The 15,741-nt window shown below is 37.5% G+C and overlaps 1 protein-coding gene across 1 annotated transcript; it reads left to right on the forward strand.

The window, feature by feature from the left end:
* Window positions 1-506: 506 nt before the first annotated feature.
* Window positions 507-6,058, forward strand: smug1 (single-strand-selective monofunctional uracil-DNA glycosylase 1). The gene is made up of 3 exons (XM_026932826.3): window positions 507-649; window positions 3,513-3,810; window positions 4,341-6,058. The coding sequence occupies exons 1-3, from the start codon at window positions 576-578 to the stop codon at window positions 4,866-4,868; spliced, it is 900 nt and encodes a 299-aa protein (XP_026788627.2). The 5' UTR covers window positions 507-575; the 3' UTR covers window positions 4,869-6,058.
* Window positions 6,059-15,741: the final 9,683 nt, after the last annotated feature.

Consider the following 15,741-nt stretch of genomic DNA (forward strand, 5'->3'; position numbering starts at 1 on the left):
CCGTTGCACCCAGATGACGATGGGTTCCTTCTGAGTCTGGTTCCTCTCAAGGTTTCTTCCTCATGTCGTCTCAGGAAGTTTTTCCTCACCACCGTCACCTCTGGCTCACTCATTAGGGATAAAATTATAAATTTAAAACTTATATCCTGAATTTATATATTTCTGTAAAGCTGCTTTGTGACAATGTCTGTTGTTAACATTTAACATGTCTGTTTTGTAACATTTTTATGTCGCTAAAACACTTCATAAATACACTTCATGTTGTTTACGTATAGAAGGATGTAATAGGATGAAGATATAACTTTTATAGACTACAGACTTTTATTTGTATAGTCATATACATGATATGTGTTGTACATGCTAGTCAGATTTACCTGTTACTCATGCTAGGCAAATAAAGTGCTTCTAATTCTGATATGATGCACTTGTGGTGTGAAATTCTTCACAGTTTTCTCTCCAAATGAACCTGTAATCAAATTAATCGAGTTAAAAATCGAATTGAACGACGTGTTTTACGAGGTAATTGTCTGTTTAAAAAGAAGACAAAAACCCCCAAAAAAACTACACATCCCAGAATGCACCACGGCTCCAATGTCTCTTTGTTGCCGGAAAGCTACCGGAGAATGCTAGGACACAATGATCTTCCGAGGTAAAAAGGATATTTTTTTGTATATCCGTTCATTAAAATAGGCAAATATATGAATCGACAAAAAGAGCATGAAGTTTGCTTTTCTGTTTTATTCCACTAGTTTTGATTATGCGTCTAATAAACGCGTTTATTCCGGAAGCACTGCAGCTCTTTTGTTATTTACGACACTGAAAAAGCTCAGAGGGTTTTAAAGATATTAGGAGATAAGACATTTCCTGGAAATACCATAGTGAGGTTTTTGAAGCTTTCTTGCACACAAAAATATGTATTTATTGCTAGTTATGTCAGTTTGGGGCTGAATCCCAAACGTCTATATTGCATATTTATAGTGCACTAGTCAGAGTGTACACTTTGTAGTTCACTTATGCAGGAAGTAGGGAGTCATATGTAAACCATCACATCAGTATTCTGTAAAATATATTACATTCCTGTGATTTCTTGCACCAGAGATATGAGTAAAAGAAACATGGTGGTGGTAGTGGAAAATAATTTTCACAAAAATTATTTGTGAAAGTGAAGCGTTTTATGCTTTAGATTATAATCTAATAAAACTGCGAGATCTGGGCGAAATAATGATTTAATATCAATATTGTGATAAATTATGTCACAGTAATTATGTCACACTCTTCAAAATATATCATGATATCTCTTAATAATTTGTAAACAAAACAATTATATGAAGAAACTGATTGGATGCTGCTGATGTGCTAAAAATAGTTTGATGTTAAAATTATGGATCGAATCTTTAACATTTTTACATTTTGGTGATTTCAGACGTCTTTAAAAGTATCGTTAAAAACAGTTTTTTTCACAGGTTCTTTTAAATGCAATGCAGCTGTTTTTCTGGATGTTTTATATCTCAGGGAGCGTCTCAATCAGCTCGCTAGCTCCCTCGGTGGTGAATCATTAGATCGTGTACGCGACTTCGTGCACTAGGACCCCGGCTCCCTACACATTGTGACACTGATGACTCAATTTTCGGTGCCATGACGATGTACTTGCGTTGTAAAACGTCTCCACTGGTGTTTATCACCAACAGGCAGGACCGATATCCTTCTGACGTTCTATATCATATAAATTTGTTAGCTTAATCACATGCGTTTCTGTCACGGTGCTTCGAGCAGGATCGTAGGCTCGCTAGTGGATTTTTTTAAATCATTAAACAATTAAAAGTCGTTAAACTCAAACACAACGTCAAATAAAGTTAAAATCGCTTACGTAAGTAATCATTTGAGAGCTACAACAATGATAACAAGCTACTTATATTTGTAGACGAAGTTGGCTGACAGTTTGTCCATCATTTTTTTCGAGCTGAGAGGCTTCAGAAAACATGATGTCATTTCCTGTAAGGGAACGTAGTGAGCGTTGATGCTCCCGGGTTTTTGCGGTGCGTTGTGGGATTTTTTTAGTGAGCGAACGTTCCAGTGCACTGGAAGGATTTTGCGATTGAGACAGCACTTAAAATGGCCGCCTCCCTGATCAGCGCCCTGGGTACTGAACTAGTGAGCTGACTGAGACGTGCGTCTTGTCATACATATCACGTATCGTAGAAAAGTATCCATTTGTTCACGTATCTGTTTGTCGTATTGTCCGTATCTTAAGCGTGTTGCGTAGAAGCGCCGCATTTTAACATCAGAGTACTCTGCTGTGGTTGTTACTGATGAACCAATCAGCATTTGAATCTGGAATGACTGACAGTTGTGTAGGTGTTATTGACGGACATCGCTGGAAGCCCCGCCCCCTTCCTCTCAGCTCACATCACAGACTCGCTTTCTGTTACGATAAATGGGGAAAGTTTTGAAATAACATCTATGTGTGTGTGTTCCACTTAGCTAACATTAGACAAATACATAGTAAACATCAGTTAAAGATATTTAATAAAATTGCCACTGAAAAATTTTGACCAAAAATAAGCTGAAACAGCACTTCAGCGGAATGAGGAACTTTTTCAGGCCGGTATTCTGGTGTGAGTTTTCACTCGAGCCCATTCTGCTTCTGTTTTACAGTAACCAGCAGGCGCATGGGGGGGGGAAATAGCTCACTCGTCTGTTTTAGGAGGAAAGAAACTTTTCTAATGTAAACTTTTCTATTATAAACAATTTCTGCTGTAAACATTTCTATTGTAAACTTTTCTGCTGTAAACTTTTCTATTGTAAACATTTCTGCTGTAAACTTTTCTATTGTAAACATTTCTTCTGTAAACTTTTCTATCATAAACTTTTCTGCTGTAAACATTTCTATTGTAAACTTTTCTGCTGTAAACTTTTCTATTGTAAACATTTCTGCTGTAAACTTTTCTATTGTAAACTTTTCTGCTGTAAATGTTTCTATTGTAAACTTTTCTATTATAAACTTTCCTATGTAAACATTTCTACTGTAAACTTTTCTGCTGTAAACTTTTCTATTGTAAACTTTTCTGCTGTAAACTTTTCTAGTTTCTACATCTGATCTAATACAGGCGCCTTGTGCTTACTGTAAAACCCTGTATATATATATATATATATATATATATATATATATATATATATATATATATATATATATATATAATATTTGTACACACCCACTCCAGTTTCTACCTTAGAGAAGTGATTTGAGAAAGGACTTTATAGAAGATGGACTGTGTTTTACTATGAAATACAAACAAATAAACTTCAGATGATTAGAAATATAAATAAAATTTTAAAAAAGTTAATTAAAGATTAGCGTCGGTGTTGATGATTAGAATGATTGCTGTTTTTCTAGCTTGAAAATTCCAATTTCATTGTTTGTAATAATGATTATATCTGTATCTATAACATGTGTATAAGCATTTTATAAATGATTGATTAGATTAAATCCGGTTGTTTATTTGCACCTGCAGGTTGGATAAAGGAGACTCGGCTCAGGAGGAGGAACAGCAGGCGGAGAAAATCATCTCAAACCCAGATGGATTTTTCCCAGACTGCTCCCCAGCAGTGGCTCAGTTTCTCCAGGCTGAGCTGGAACTCAGCGCTCGTCTGCGAACTTTGACCTTTAGGGATCCGGTGCGTTATGTGTACAACCCGCTGGAGTACGCGTGGGACACGCACCGTCTCTATGCTGAGAAATACTGCCACGGCGGACAGAGCGTCCTGTTCCTGGGGATGAACCCGGGACCGTTCGGCATGGCGCAGACCGGAGTACGACAATCTCTTTATCTCTTACAGATGTTAATGAATTATATATTAATAATACTTTAATACACTTCTTTATAAATAATAACATTTAGATATTTAATGATGATGTCTTCATTTATATTTAAATGTTTACTTTCCTTCATTAAGGAGTCAGGATTTATAGAACAGAAAATAGATGGATTAAAAACCCATGTGTAATTGTCGACATGGTGACGTTCTTTGTAAGGTGAAGTTTATTTAACATTAATGGAAGGAGTCTCCAGTGTCAGCGCTTTGTAACAGTAAAGCTGGAACTTTACGTTCTCAGGACAGAAGAGCTTACTCTTTACAATATGTCATTATTTAATTAATTAAAAATATTGAAATGGTTTTCAGTCAAAGTGCTGTGCTGTAAACAGGATAAAACACTTGGGGTTGTGCTGTTGTAGGAAAGTAATCAACTTCAGGGTGGTAACAGTCACTCTGCTCCATCACTCAGTATTTTATCATTATTTTATTATTATTATTTCTCTTTTTTTAATTCTCCTTTTCAGGTTCCATTTGGTGAGGTAAAGGCTGTGCGTGATTGGCTGAAGATCTCCGGAGAGGTGGGTCATCCTCCTAAAGAGCATCCGAAACGTCCAATCAGAGGCTTTCTGTGCTCTCAGAGCGAAGTGAGTGGCGCGCGGTTCTGGAGTTTCTTCCAGGAGCTCTGCGGAGAACCCGAACACTTTTTCCGTCACTGTTTCGTCCATAACCTGTGCCCGCTGATGTTCATGGCCGAGTCGGGGAAGAACGTGACGCCCCCCGAGATGCCCGCCGAAGACCGCGCCACGCTGCTGAGCCACTGCGATGCCACGCTGTGCCAAGTGGTACGTGCCCTCGGCGTTTCCATGGTGATCGGAGTGGGCAAGGTGGCGGAGCAGCGAGCCCGACGCAGCCTCGCCGAAGCCGGAGTGGAAGTGAAGGTGGAGGGAATCATGCACCCTTCACCCAGGAACCCGCTGGCCAATAAGGGCTGGGCTTCTGTGGCTCGAACCAAATTAGAGCAGATAGGGGTGTTGGGTTTGCTCACCAAGTGACTGAACACTTACAGAATGTTTTTATTTGTATATATTGTTTTATATAAAGTACACTACACTCAGTGCGTCCTTTATCTCAAGTATAGTCAATCAGACGACTGACTATACACAAATACCACGCTGTTATATGTACAGTACACGTATCTATAGCTATATATTTAGTACATGATGCTAATCTGGAGGCTATTAGCTTCCATTACCTGTTAGCAGCATTAACCTTGTAGCTTCAGTACAAAACAAAAGACACAGAACAAACTTCACACAGCGAACACGTCTCGACCGAGCGACTAAACTCGGAGTAAAGAAAAACATTGCATACGTTTTATTTTGGCTGAATTGCTCCTTTAATAAGCTACAAAATCTTTCTCTTTTTCTTTTCTAAAATACTCAGTTACTGCATTTTATTTGAAATAGAAAGAAAGAAAAATTGCAATAGAAAGATGTAAAGAATGAAAGAAAAATGGAAAGAAATAAATAAAGACATAACAGACAGAAAGGCATAATAGAAAGAAAGAAAGAAAGAAAAAAAAATCACAACATAGAGATGTGCAGAAATAAAAAATGAATGAAAGAAAAATTACAAGAGAAATATAAAGAAAGAAAAAAGAAACAGACAGAAAGACATAATGGGGGGAAAAATGAAGTAAAGAAAGAAAAATGAAATAGAAATAAATAAATAAATATCATAACAGAAAGGTGTAATAGAAAGAAAGAAAAAGAAAGAAAGAATGGAAAGAAAAAAATTACAACAGAAAGTTGTAAAGAAAGAAAACAAAGATGGAGAGAAAGAGAGATATTTTCTTTTCTGTGCTGAGTGAACTCCTCATCGTTACATTTTATTATTATTTGTTTCACTCGAGTGTATAATAATAAATAAATAAATAATAAACACTGCAAGTGTGAACCGTTTTATAGTTTTTGTATTTGCTAACTGTAAATATTTTATAAAGAAAGTGGGCGGAGTCTCTTCTGTATTATATTTCCGTGTGTCACGGCTCGTCAAACTCGTTCGTTATAATAATAATAAGAGACGTTTTATTAAATCTAGTCCGAGTAAATCTGTTAATTTTGTTACGATTAGATTCGTTTTAAACATTTTTCTGTTTTTATATGAATCCTGCTTCAAACACTGACATGTTCTGTAAGAAAAAAAGACTCAAAACTTAAAAATTAAAAATGATTTTTTTTTTTCAACATCAGAAGTTTGTTGTTTGTTCAGTTCCTCTAATTATTATATTTCTGTCTCTGTTATTTTTTATATTTAATTTTATATTTTTATTTTTATTATTTCAGTCATTTTGACATTCCGACAGAAACAAAGTGTAATAAAATTATTAATTATTAAAATCATTCACACTATTTTCATAACAATCTCAATAAATCTATAAATATTTACAATAAACAAATTGATTATATTTCTGTAGCTGTTTTGTCGTTCTGACATTCTGATAGTGGTGTAATAAAAACATTAATTTAGTAAAAATGTAATGTATGATAAATGTAATAAATATTTATTGGGATGTCAAATATAAATAGTAAAACAAAATAATTTCTTTAATAATTATAGTTTCTATTTTTTGGTATTTTTTCTGTTGCATTATTTCTTTATTTAATTTTTTTCTAATTTTATATTTATTACTTTATACATTTCATTAATGAAGTTCTGACTAAAGTATTTTATATTATTATTATTTTATATTTATTTTTACAGTAAATCTGTAAATATTTACAATTATTATTTTTATTATATTTTTCTAGATGTATTTCAGAAATGATGCTCAGGTCATTGTGATGTTCTGATGCTAAATATGAAATATTTAATAAATATTTGATTTAATTCTAATATAAATAATGTAAAGTTTAGAGTTTAGTGTTTAGTGATGAAATTGAAAGCAGGTCTGAACACGACGCTGAACGCTACAGGAGCGAGAGTTAACCTGATCAGCCTCGATAACTGCCAGGGAGAGACGCCGTCTGCTGTGAAGAGAGACACACACACACCCACACAGCGTGAAACACACACACACACACACACAGCGTGAAACACACACACCCACACACACACACATAGAGTGAAACACACAGACACACACACAGTGTCAAACACACACAGACACACCTAGCATGAAACACACAGACACACAGACACACAGTGTGAAACACACACACACACATAGCATGAAACACACAGACACACACACACATAGAGTGAAACACACAGACACACAGACACACACACATTGCATGAAACACATAGACACACATGCACACACACCCACACACAGACACACAGTGTGAAACAGACACACACACACATAGCATGAAACACACAGACATTTGGTCTGCCTTTCAGCCTCGTGTGTGTGTTTCATGCTGTATGTCTGTGTGTGTGTGTGTGTTTCACGCTGTGTGTCTGTGTGTGTGTCTGTGTGTTTCACGCTGTGTGTGTGTGTGTGTGTGTGTGTCTGTGTGTTTCACGCTGTGTGTGTGTGTGTGTGTGTGTGTTGATGTAATTCAGGTTGTTTTAAAACCGCCTTAAAGTGCTCATCATTAAAGTCTCTTAATTCGTGAACTGTTTCTAAATATTTCTATTTCTTCTGCATTCCTCCTTCATGCTTTGTGTGTGTGTGTGTGTGTGTGTTTGCGACGGTGACCTCTGGATGACCTGACGCTCTTCAATACTGTGATAAATGAAAGCTCTGGGTTATTAAAGCAGAATTAGAGAGAAAAGCGTGATGAATGGAGACGGGTGGAGATGAAAAAAATGAGAGAGACAGAGAGAGACAGAGAGAGAGAGAGAGAGAGAGAGAGAGAGAGAATGAGGGAATGGGGAGAAGGTTAGAGACGGATATAAAGGGATGAGATGGTGAAAGGAAGAAACAGAGAGAGGGGGAGAGGATGAGAGAAATGTGGTTGATGGAGAAAGACAGAGAGAGAGAAGGGAATGTGAAATGATGAAATGACAGAAAAGAGATGGAGAGACAAGGAATGAGAGGAAAAAAGAAAGGGAAGAGACGGAGAAATGGCTGAGACACAAATAGGAACTGGTCAAAGTAGACAGGAAGTGAGAGGAAACAGATGGAGAGAAAGAAAGAAGAAAAGAGATGGAGTGAGAGGTGACAGGGAAAACAAGAGAGGAAAAGAGTGAAAGAGATGGAGATGGTCTGGAGATGATGAGAAAATGGATGAAATATGGTGAAAAGAAAGAAAAAGAGAAGGAAGGAAGAGAGAATGAGAGAAAGACAAAAAAGAAATGATATTACGATGACATAAAGAAAAAGACAGAAAGAAAGAAAGTGAAAAAAATTGCGAGATTGTAAGAAAAAGATGTAAAAGAGTAAAAAAACAGAAGGACAGGAAGAAAGAAAGATGTAACAAAAACAGACAAAAGAAAGAAACAATAAAATGAACAAAGAAAGACAACAGAAAGAAAAAAGAAAGTAAAAAAAGACAGAAAACACACAGAAAAGAAAAAATTGAAACAAGAAATGCAGGGGAAAAAATACCTTTAATCTAAAATAATCACAAAAATAATTTATTACTTTAAATGAAGAATTTCCTGCATTTATTAGTGTAGAATTATTTACAGATAAAATTATTTCCATTTTATTTCTACTGAATGTTTCACATCTTTATAATTCTGTCTTTAAGTGTAAATGTGAATTTTACTGGATTTTTAACATTGAATCACTTTATTCTCTAAAAGTGGGAAGATTTGTTTATAATTTATTATCACTGACATCACAGCACTGCTGAGTTCTGAACTGTGATTGGTCAGAAGGTGTTGATTAGTTTTCTATAACAGCAGCTCTGACAGTAGCGCAGGTTTATATTAATGCGCTCGCTCTGATACGTTATCGTTTCTATAGTAACAGCTCATTCACAGTTGACTGATAATTAAAAACGTGTGCAATCGTTGGTATGTAAGAAGACGTTTATGTAACAATGATGGAAGGAGTCTCCAGTGTCAGCGCTTTGTAACAGTCAGAGGTAAAGCTGTAACTTTAAGTTTTCCGACGTCTTCAGGACGGAGGAGTTTACGCTTCTTTGCGGTTTCTCAGTAACATGCGTAACAAGCTGCGTTTTTTTTTGTCTTATTAACTTGAAGAGAGAGAATAAAGAGAAGCTGCTGAGGGAACGAGTGTTTATAGCTGCTATAACGTAAGTGACAAAAGGAACTAACTTGTTTCACTGAATATTAAATGTAACTATAAATGGTTAAAAAGTATGATGTGTTCTCTAACAAATAAAACAGTTTAACTGTTGGTGAATTGCTGTGGTACGAGAGGAATAAAGCACTTAGTGATGTGCTGTTATAGGAAAATAATCAGCTTCTGCTTCGTGTCAGTGTTTTACTAACAGCTGGTTATTATATTCAGGAGAAAAGAGACTGAAAAGTGATATTTTAAGTGGTATATTAACTACATTTTAGTGTTTTTTTTTTCATTGTATTTCTGAATAAAATGTTAAATTTGTACTGTATTTAAACCAGACTGTAGAGTATAATGCAGATATGATATATATATAAAAACACACCGCTGGGCTTTTAAACGGCGTTTTTAAAAGGAGACGAGAACAAAAATAAATCATGCGAGTAGCCGAGATGGATAATGGATTGCTTTGTGCTTTAAACATAATAAATGTTCCTGCCTTGTTAGATAGAAGATGAATTAGCTCGAGGATGTGTGTGTAATTTCCTTAAGTGTTTTCTTATCAAAAGTGCTGCATGTTCAATAAATTTTCCTCTGATGTATTATTTATTTATTTATTTATTTACAGAAAGGACGTCATCCATCACTTAATCGCTGGTCACTCAAAATAGCAGGGAAAACTTACAGACATTAAACATTAAACACACACATATAACAACAACAACAACAATAATAATAATAATAATAATAATAATGGACACAAACAAAAAACAATTTATCATAACACTGAATTCAGATTAAGTGAGACTGCTCTGTCCTGAGGGTTGAGTCCATCGTCCTGAATCGTCGTCCCTCTCCTCTTCCTCCGTCCTCGTCCGCTTCTCTATTTATTAACGCTTTATTTATTCGCTCGGTGTTAATCACGGTCGCCTCCGTCTTCATTACGCTGCATCGTGTGAGTCATTAGCATCACAGAAACGCCGTGTCGTTCTCCATGAACGCTCCACGCTAATTACAACGAGGTCAAAAGTGCTGAGTGTTAATTTCAGCTAATACAGCAATTATATCAAATTATATCACAAACATGTTTGTGTATTTATTCACTAATATAATCAGTGCGGTGTGTTTTCATTGGTTGAAAGCAGAATGTTTATTTACCTACGTTTAATTCTGATACACAGAGTTTCAGAGTGATGAGTATCTCTGGATCATGTACGTTAAATTTGCTTCGACAATCGCGAACTTTATCCATCTTTATCATCTGAGTCTGATTTAGGCCACGCCCCCATCTGAGTCTGATTTACACCACGCCCCCATCCGAGTATGATTTAGTTCACGCCCCCACCTGAGTCTGATTTACACCACGCCCCCATCTGAGTCTGATTTAGGTCACACCTCCACCTGAGTCTGATTTAGGTCACACCTCCACCTGAGTCTGATTTAGGTCACACCTCCACCTGAGTCTGATTTAGGCCACGCCCCATCTGAGTCTGATTTAGGTCACACCTCCACCTGAGTCTGATTTAGGTCACACCTCCACCTGAGTCTGATTTAGGTCACACCTCCACCTGAGTCTGATTTAGGCCACGCCCCATCTGAGTCTGATTTAGGTCACACCTCCACCTGAGTCTGATTTAGGTCACACCTCCACCTGAGTCTGATTTAGGTCACACCTCCACCTGGGTCTGATTTAGTTCATGTCTCCATCTGAGTCTGATTTAGGCCATGCCTCCATCTGAGTCTGATTTAGGCCACGCCTCCACCTGAGTTTGATTTAGGTCACATCTCCACCTGAGTCTGATTTAGGTCACACCTCCACCTGAGTCTGATTTAGGCCATGCCTCCATCTGAGTCTGATTTAGGCCACGCCCTGATCTGAGTCTGATTTAGGCCACACCTCCATCTGAGTCTGATTTAGGCCACGCCCCCACCTGAGTCTGATTTAGGCCACGCCCCGATCTGACTCTGATTTAGACCACACCTCCATCTGAGTCTGATTTAGGCCACGCCCCGAACTGAGTCTGATTTAGGCCACACCTCCATCTGAGTCTGATTTAGGTCACACCTCCATCTGAGTCTGATTTAGGCCACGCCCCCACCTGAGTCTGATTTAGGCCACGCCCCGATCTGAGTCTGATTTAGGCCACACCTCCATCTGAGTCTGATTTAGGTCACACCTCCACCTGAGTCTGATTTAGGCCATGCCTCCATCTGAGTCTGATTTAGGCCACGCCCTGATCTGAGTATGATTTAGGCCACACCTCCATCTGAGTCTGATTTAGGCCACACCTCCATCTGAGTCTGATTTAGGCCACGCCCCCACCTGAGTCTGATTTAGGCCACGCCCCGATCTGAGTCTGATTTAGACCACACCTCCATCTGAGTCTGATTTAGGCCACGCCCCGAACTGAGTCTGATTTAGGCCACACCTCCATCTGAGTCTGATTTAGGTCACGCCTCCATCTGAGTCTGATTTAGGCCACGCCCCCACCTGAGTCTGATTTAGGCCACGCCCCGATCTGAGTCTGATTTAGGCCACACCTCCATCTGAGTCTGATTTAGGCCACACCTCCACCTGAGTCTGATTTAGACCACACCTCCATCTGAGTCTGATTTAGGTCACACCTCCACCTGAGTCTGATTTAGGTCACACCTCCACCTGAGTCTGATTTAGACCACGCCCCGATCTGAGTCTGATTTAGGCCACACCTCCATCTGAGTCTGATTTAGGCCACACCTCCATCTGAGTCTGAGTAGCGCTAACAATGAAGATTATATATTTAGCTAGCTGACTAGCGCTAACAGTGTAGATTATACATTTAGCTAGCTGACTAGCGCTAACAGTGTAGATTATACAATTAGCTAGCTGACTAGCGTTAGAAGTAAAGATTATACATTTATCTATACATTATACATAGCGCTAAGAATGAAGATTATACATTTAGCTAGCTGACTAGCATTGACAGTGAAGATTATACATTTAGCTAGCTGACTAGCGTTAGAACTGAAGATTATACATTTAGCTAGCTGACTAGCGTTAGAACTGAAGATTATACATTTAGCTAGCTGACTAGCGTTAGAACTGAAGATTATACATTTAGCTAGCTGACTAGTGTTAGAACTGAAGATTATACATTTAGCTAGCTGACTAGTGTTAGAACTGAAGATTGCCCCCATCTGAGTCTGATTTAGACCACGCCCCCATCTGAGTCTGATTTAGGCCATGCCCCCATCTGAGTCTGATTTAGGCCATGCCCCCATCTGAGTCTGATTTAGGCCACACCCCCATCTGAGTCTGATTTAGGCCACACCCCCATCTGAGTCTGATTTAGGTCACACCTCCACCTGAGTCTGATTTAGGTCACACCTCCACCTGAGCCTGATTTAGTTCATGCCCCCATCTGAGTCTGATTTAGGCTATGCCTCCATCTGAGTCTGATTTAGGTCATGCCTCCATCTGAGTCTGATTTAGACCACGCCTCCATCTGAGTCTGATTTAGACCACGCCTCCATCTGAGTCTGATTTAGACCACACCTCCATCTGAGCCTGATTTAGTTCATGCCTCCACCTGAGTCTGATTTAGGTCACACCTCCACCTGAGTCTGATTTAGGCCACGCCCACATCTGAGTCTGATTTAGGCCATGCCTCCATCTGAGTCTGATTTAGGTCACACCTCCATCTGAGTCTGATTTAGGCCATGCCTCCATCTGAGTCTGATTTAGACCACACCACCATCTGAGTCTGATTTAGGCCACACCCCCATCTGAGTCTGATTTAGACCACACCCCCATCTGAGTCTGATTTAGGCCACACCCCCATCTGAGTCTGATTTAGACCACACCCCCATCTGAGTCTGATTTAGACCACACCCCCATCTGAGTCTGATTTAGGCCATGTCTCCATCTGAGTCTGATTTAGGCCACACCCCCATCTGAGTCTGATTCTGGAGAAAGTGGGAAAAAGTGATTCAATTGTTTTGATCAGTTTTCAAATATTTAAGATTTTATATGTATAAAGCCAATCATTAGGATAACACACACACTCACACACACACACACTCACACACTCACACACACACTCACACACACACACTCACACACACTCACACACACACACACACACTCACATACACTCACACACACACTCACTCACACACACACACACACTCACACACACACACACACACACACACACACTCACATATACTCACACACACACTCACACCCTCACACACACACTCTCACACACACATTCTCACACACATTCTCACACACACACTCACATACACACACACACACACACACACACTCACACACACACCACTTTGAATTTTTTTAATAAATGACTAAATCAGCACTCAGCCATGCAGGTCACTGAAGCAGAAGCGATTAATGTGAGCAGTGTTAGATCAGCGAGTGTGTAGTTAGCGATGTGTGTGTGTGTGTGTGTGTGTGTGTGAGTGTGTGTGTGTGTGTGTGTGTGTGTGTGTGTGGACAGAAATGTGCTGAATAGCCACTGAAGGTGTCATTTATCTTTCTTAAGGTTGAGACCTTTGGCTCTTTTAAATCATGTAAATGTGTGTGATGAAAATGTGTGTGAAAAAACAATATTATACACATTAATATATGATAATATTATACGTTTAGCTAGCTGAGTAGCGCTAACAATGAAGATTATATATTTAGCTAGCTGACTAGCGCTAACAGTGTAGATTATACATTTAGCTAGCTGACTAGCGCTAACAGTGTAGATTATACATTTAGCTAGCTGACTAGCGTTAGAAGTAAAGATTATACATTTATCTATACATTATACATAGCGCTAAGAGTGAAGATTATACATTTAGCTAGCTGACTAGCATTGACAGTGAAGATTATACATTTAGCTAGCTGACTAGCGTTAGAACTGAAGATTATACATTTAGCTAGCTGACTAGCGCTAACAGTGTAGATTATACATTTAGCTAGCTGACTAGCGTTAGAACTGAAGATTATACATTTAGCTAGCTGACTAGCGTTAGAAGTAAAGATTATACATTTATCTATACATTATACATAGCGCTAAGAGTGAAGATTATACATTTAGCTAGCTGACTAGCATTGACAGTGAAGATTATACATTTAGCTAGCTGACTAGCGTTAGAACTGAAGATTATACATTTAGCTAGCTGACTAGTGTTAGAACTGAAGATTATACATTTAGCTAGCTGACTAGCGTTAACAGTGAAGATTACGGCCAGCTAACAAGACTTCTGAGAAGATTTTAAAGCATTCATTAACATTCACACAATCGTCTCTGTGCTAGCTTATCTTACAATGCTTGTAATCATCATGCTAGCCAGCTAGCTAAATATGAGCTAAGCTGACAGGATTTCTGAAAGCCATATTTATAAATCCTCACTTAACTAGCCAGCTAGCTAATATGTGCTAGGGTATTTATAAATGTTTATAATCTAATAATTCATTCATAATTTTAGCTCATATTTAGCTAGCTGATTAGCGTGAAGATTATAAACATTTACAAATATGTGCTAAAAATACTGTCAGTGTGTTATATGCTATAAAAAGTGATTTTCTGAGTTTTAATTCTTAATTACGCTAATGTTTTAGATGTAGTATTTAAAACGTTGCAGCTTGTATGCTAACCTTCAGCTAAGCTCGTGCAGTAAATTCTGACATTGTGGTTATTAGCATCAGATTTATTAAGCTGCTGAAACACACAGTAACAGTTATGACGCTGATGCGGATTAAATTTTCCTCCTACAGAAACTCGGACTGATGCTGATGCTGATAAACTGCACTTTTATCTGCTGTATGTTGAAAGTAAAAGGATTAGCTTACCTGAAAATCTTTTAAACATGTTTATTAGCTAACTTTATTTTAGTGCTTTCAGAGCTAGTGAAAAGCATGCTAGTAAAAATGAACTTTTAAATATTTTAAATAAATTGCTCATTTTAAATAAAAACAGTGTTGTTTTTTAAAATGTGTAATTCACATTGTTATTAAAAAAAAACATTTTAAATATATTTATTACCTAACTGTATTTTATTAATTCTAAAACTTGTTAAGACTCATGATAATAAAAAGCAGTGTTTAATTTTTTTAACTATTTTGTCATTTTAAATAAAATATTTTTTTGCACACTTGTAATAAAAGTTTTTTTTTAAAACATTTTATTTATTGCATTTTTTTTTTTTTTGGGATAATTGAGAGTTTTCTACACAGAGCTGGATTACAAAACCTGACACACCTGAGACAAACTAGCCTCAGGTGAAAATGATGATTAGGGGCGTGGCCAAAGCGCAACAGGAACAGATAAAAACAGGGAAACAAGCAGAGACTCTTGATAACTTTTCAGATAAAGATGAGCTTCTTGGGAGAAGGGGCTGATTAAAACAAACAAACAAAAAAAAAAAACCACAGAAAAAGCTACAATGTGCAGCTTTAAGAGAAAATTATCTATCTATCCATCCATCTATTTATTCAACTCTTTCATGCACTTTCATGAGTCCAAACTTGGAGATAAAGCAAATCAAAAATTATTTATTTATTTATATTTAATTTAATTTTCAGCTCATTGTTGCTGCCTAGACTCAAGGCATCATGTTTTTTTTTTCTACCTTTATATTCTATATAAAATCTCAATCAATTTATTTTCAATTGAAAGTAGTTTTTTAAAAACTTAAACTGCATCCATGTTATACGTGTCAAGGATATTGCT

This window comes from Pangasianodon hypophthalmus, chromosome 20 (assembly GCF_027358585.1).
Source record: "Pangasianodon hypophthalmus isolate fPanHyp1 chromosome 20, fPanHyp1.pri, whole genome shotgun sequence".
NCBI classification, from domain to species: domain Eukaryota; kingdom Metazoa; phylum Chordata; class Actinopteri; order Siluriformes; family Pangasiidae; genus Pangasianodon; species Pangasianodon hypophthalmus.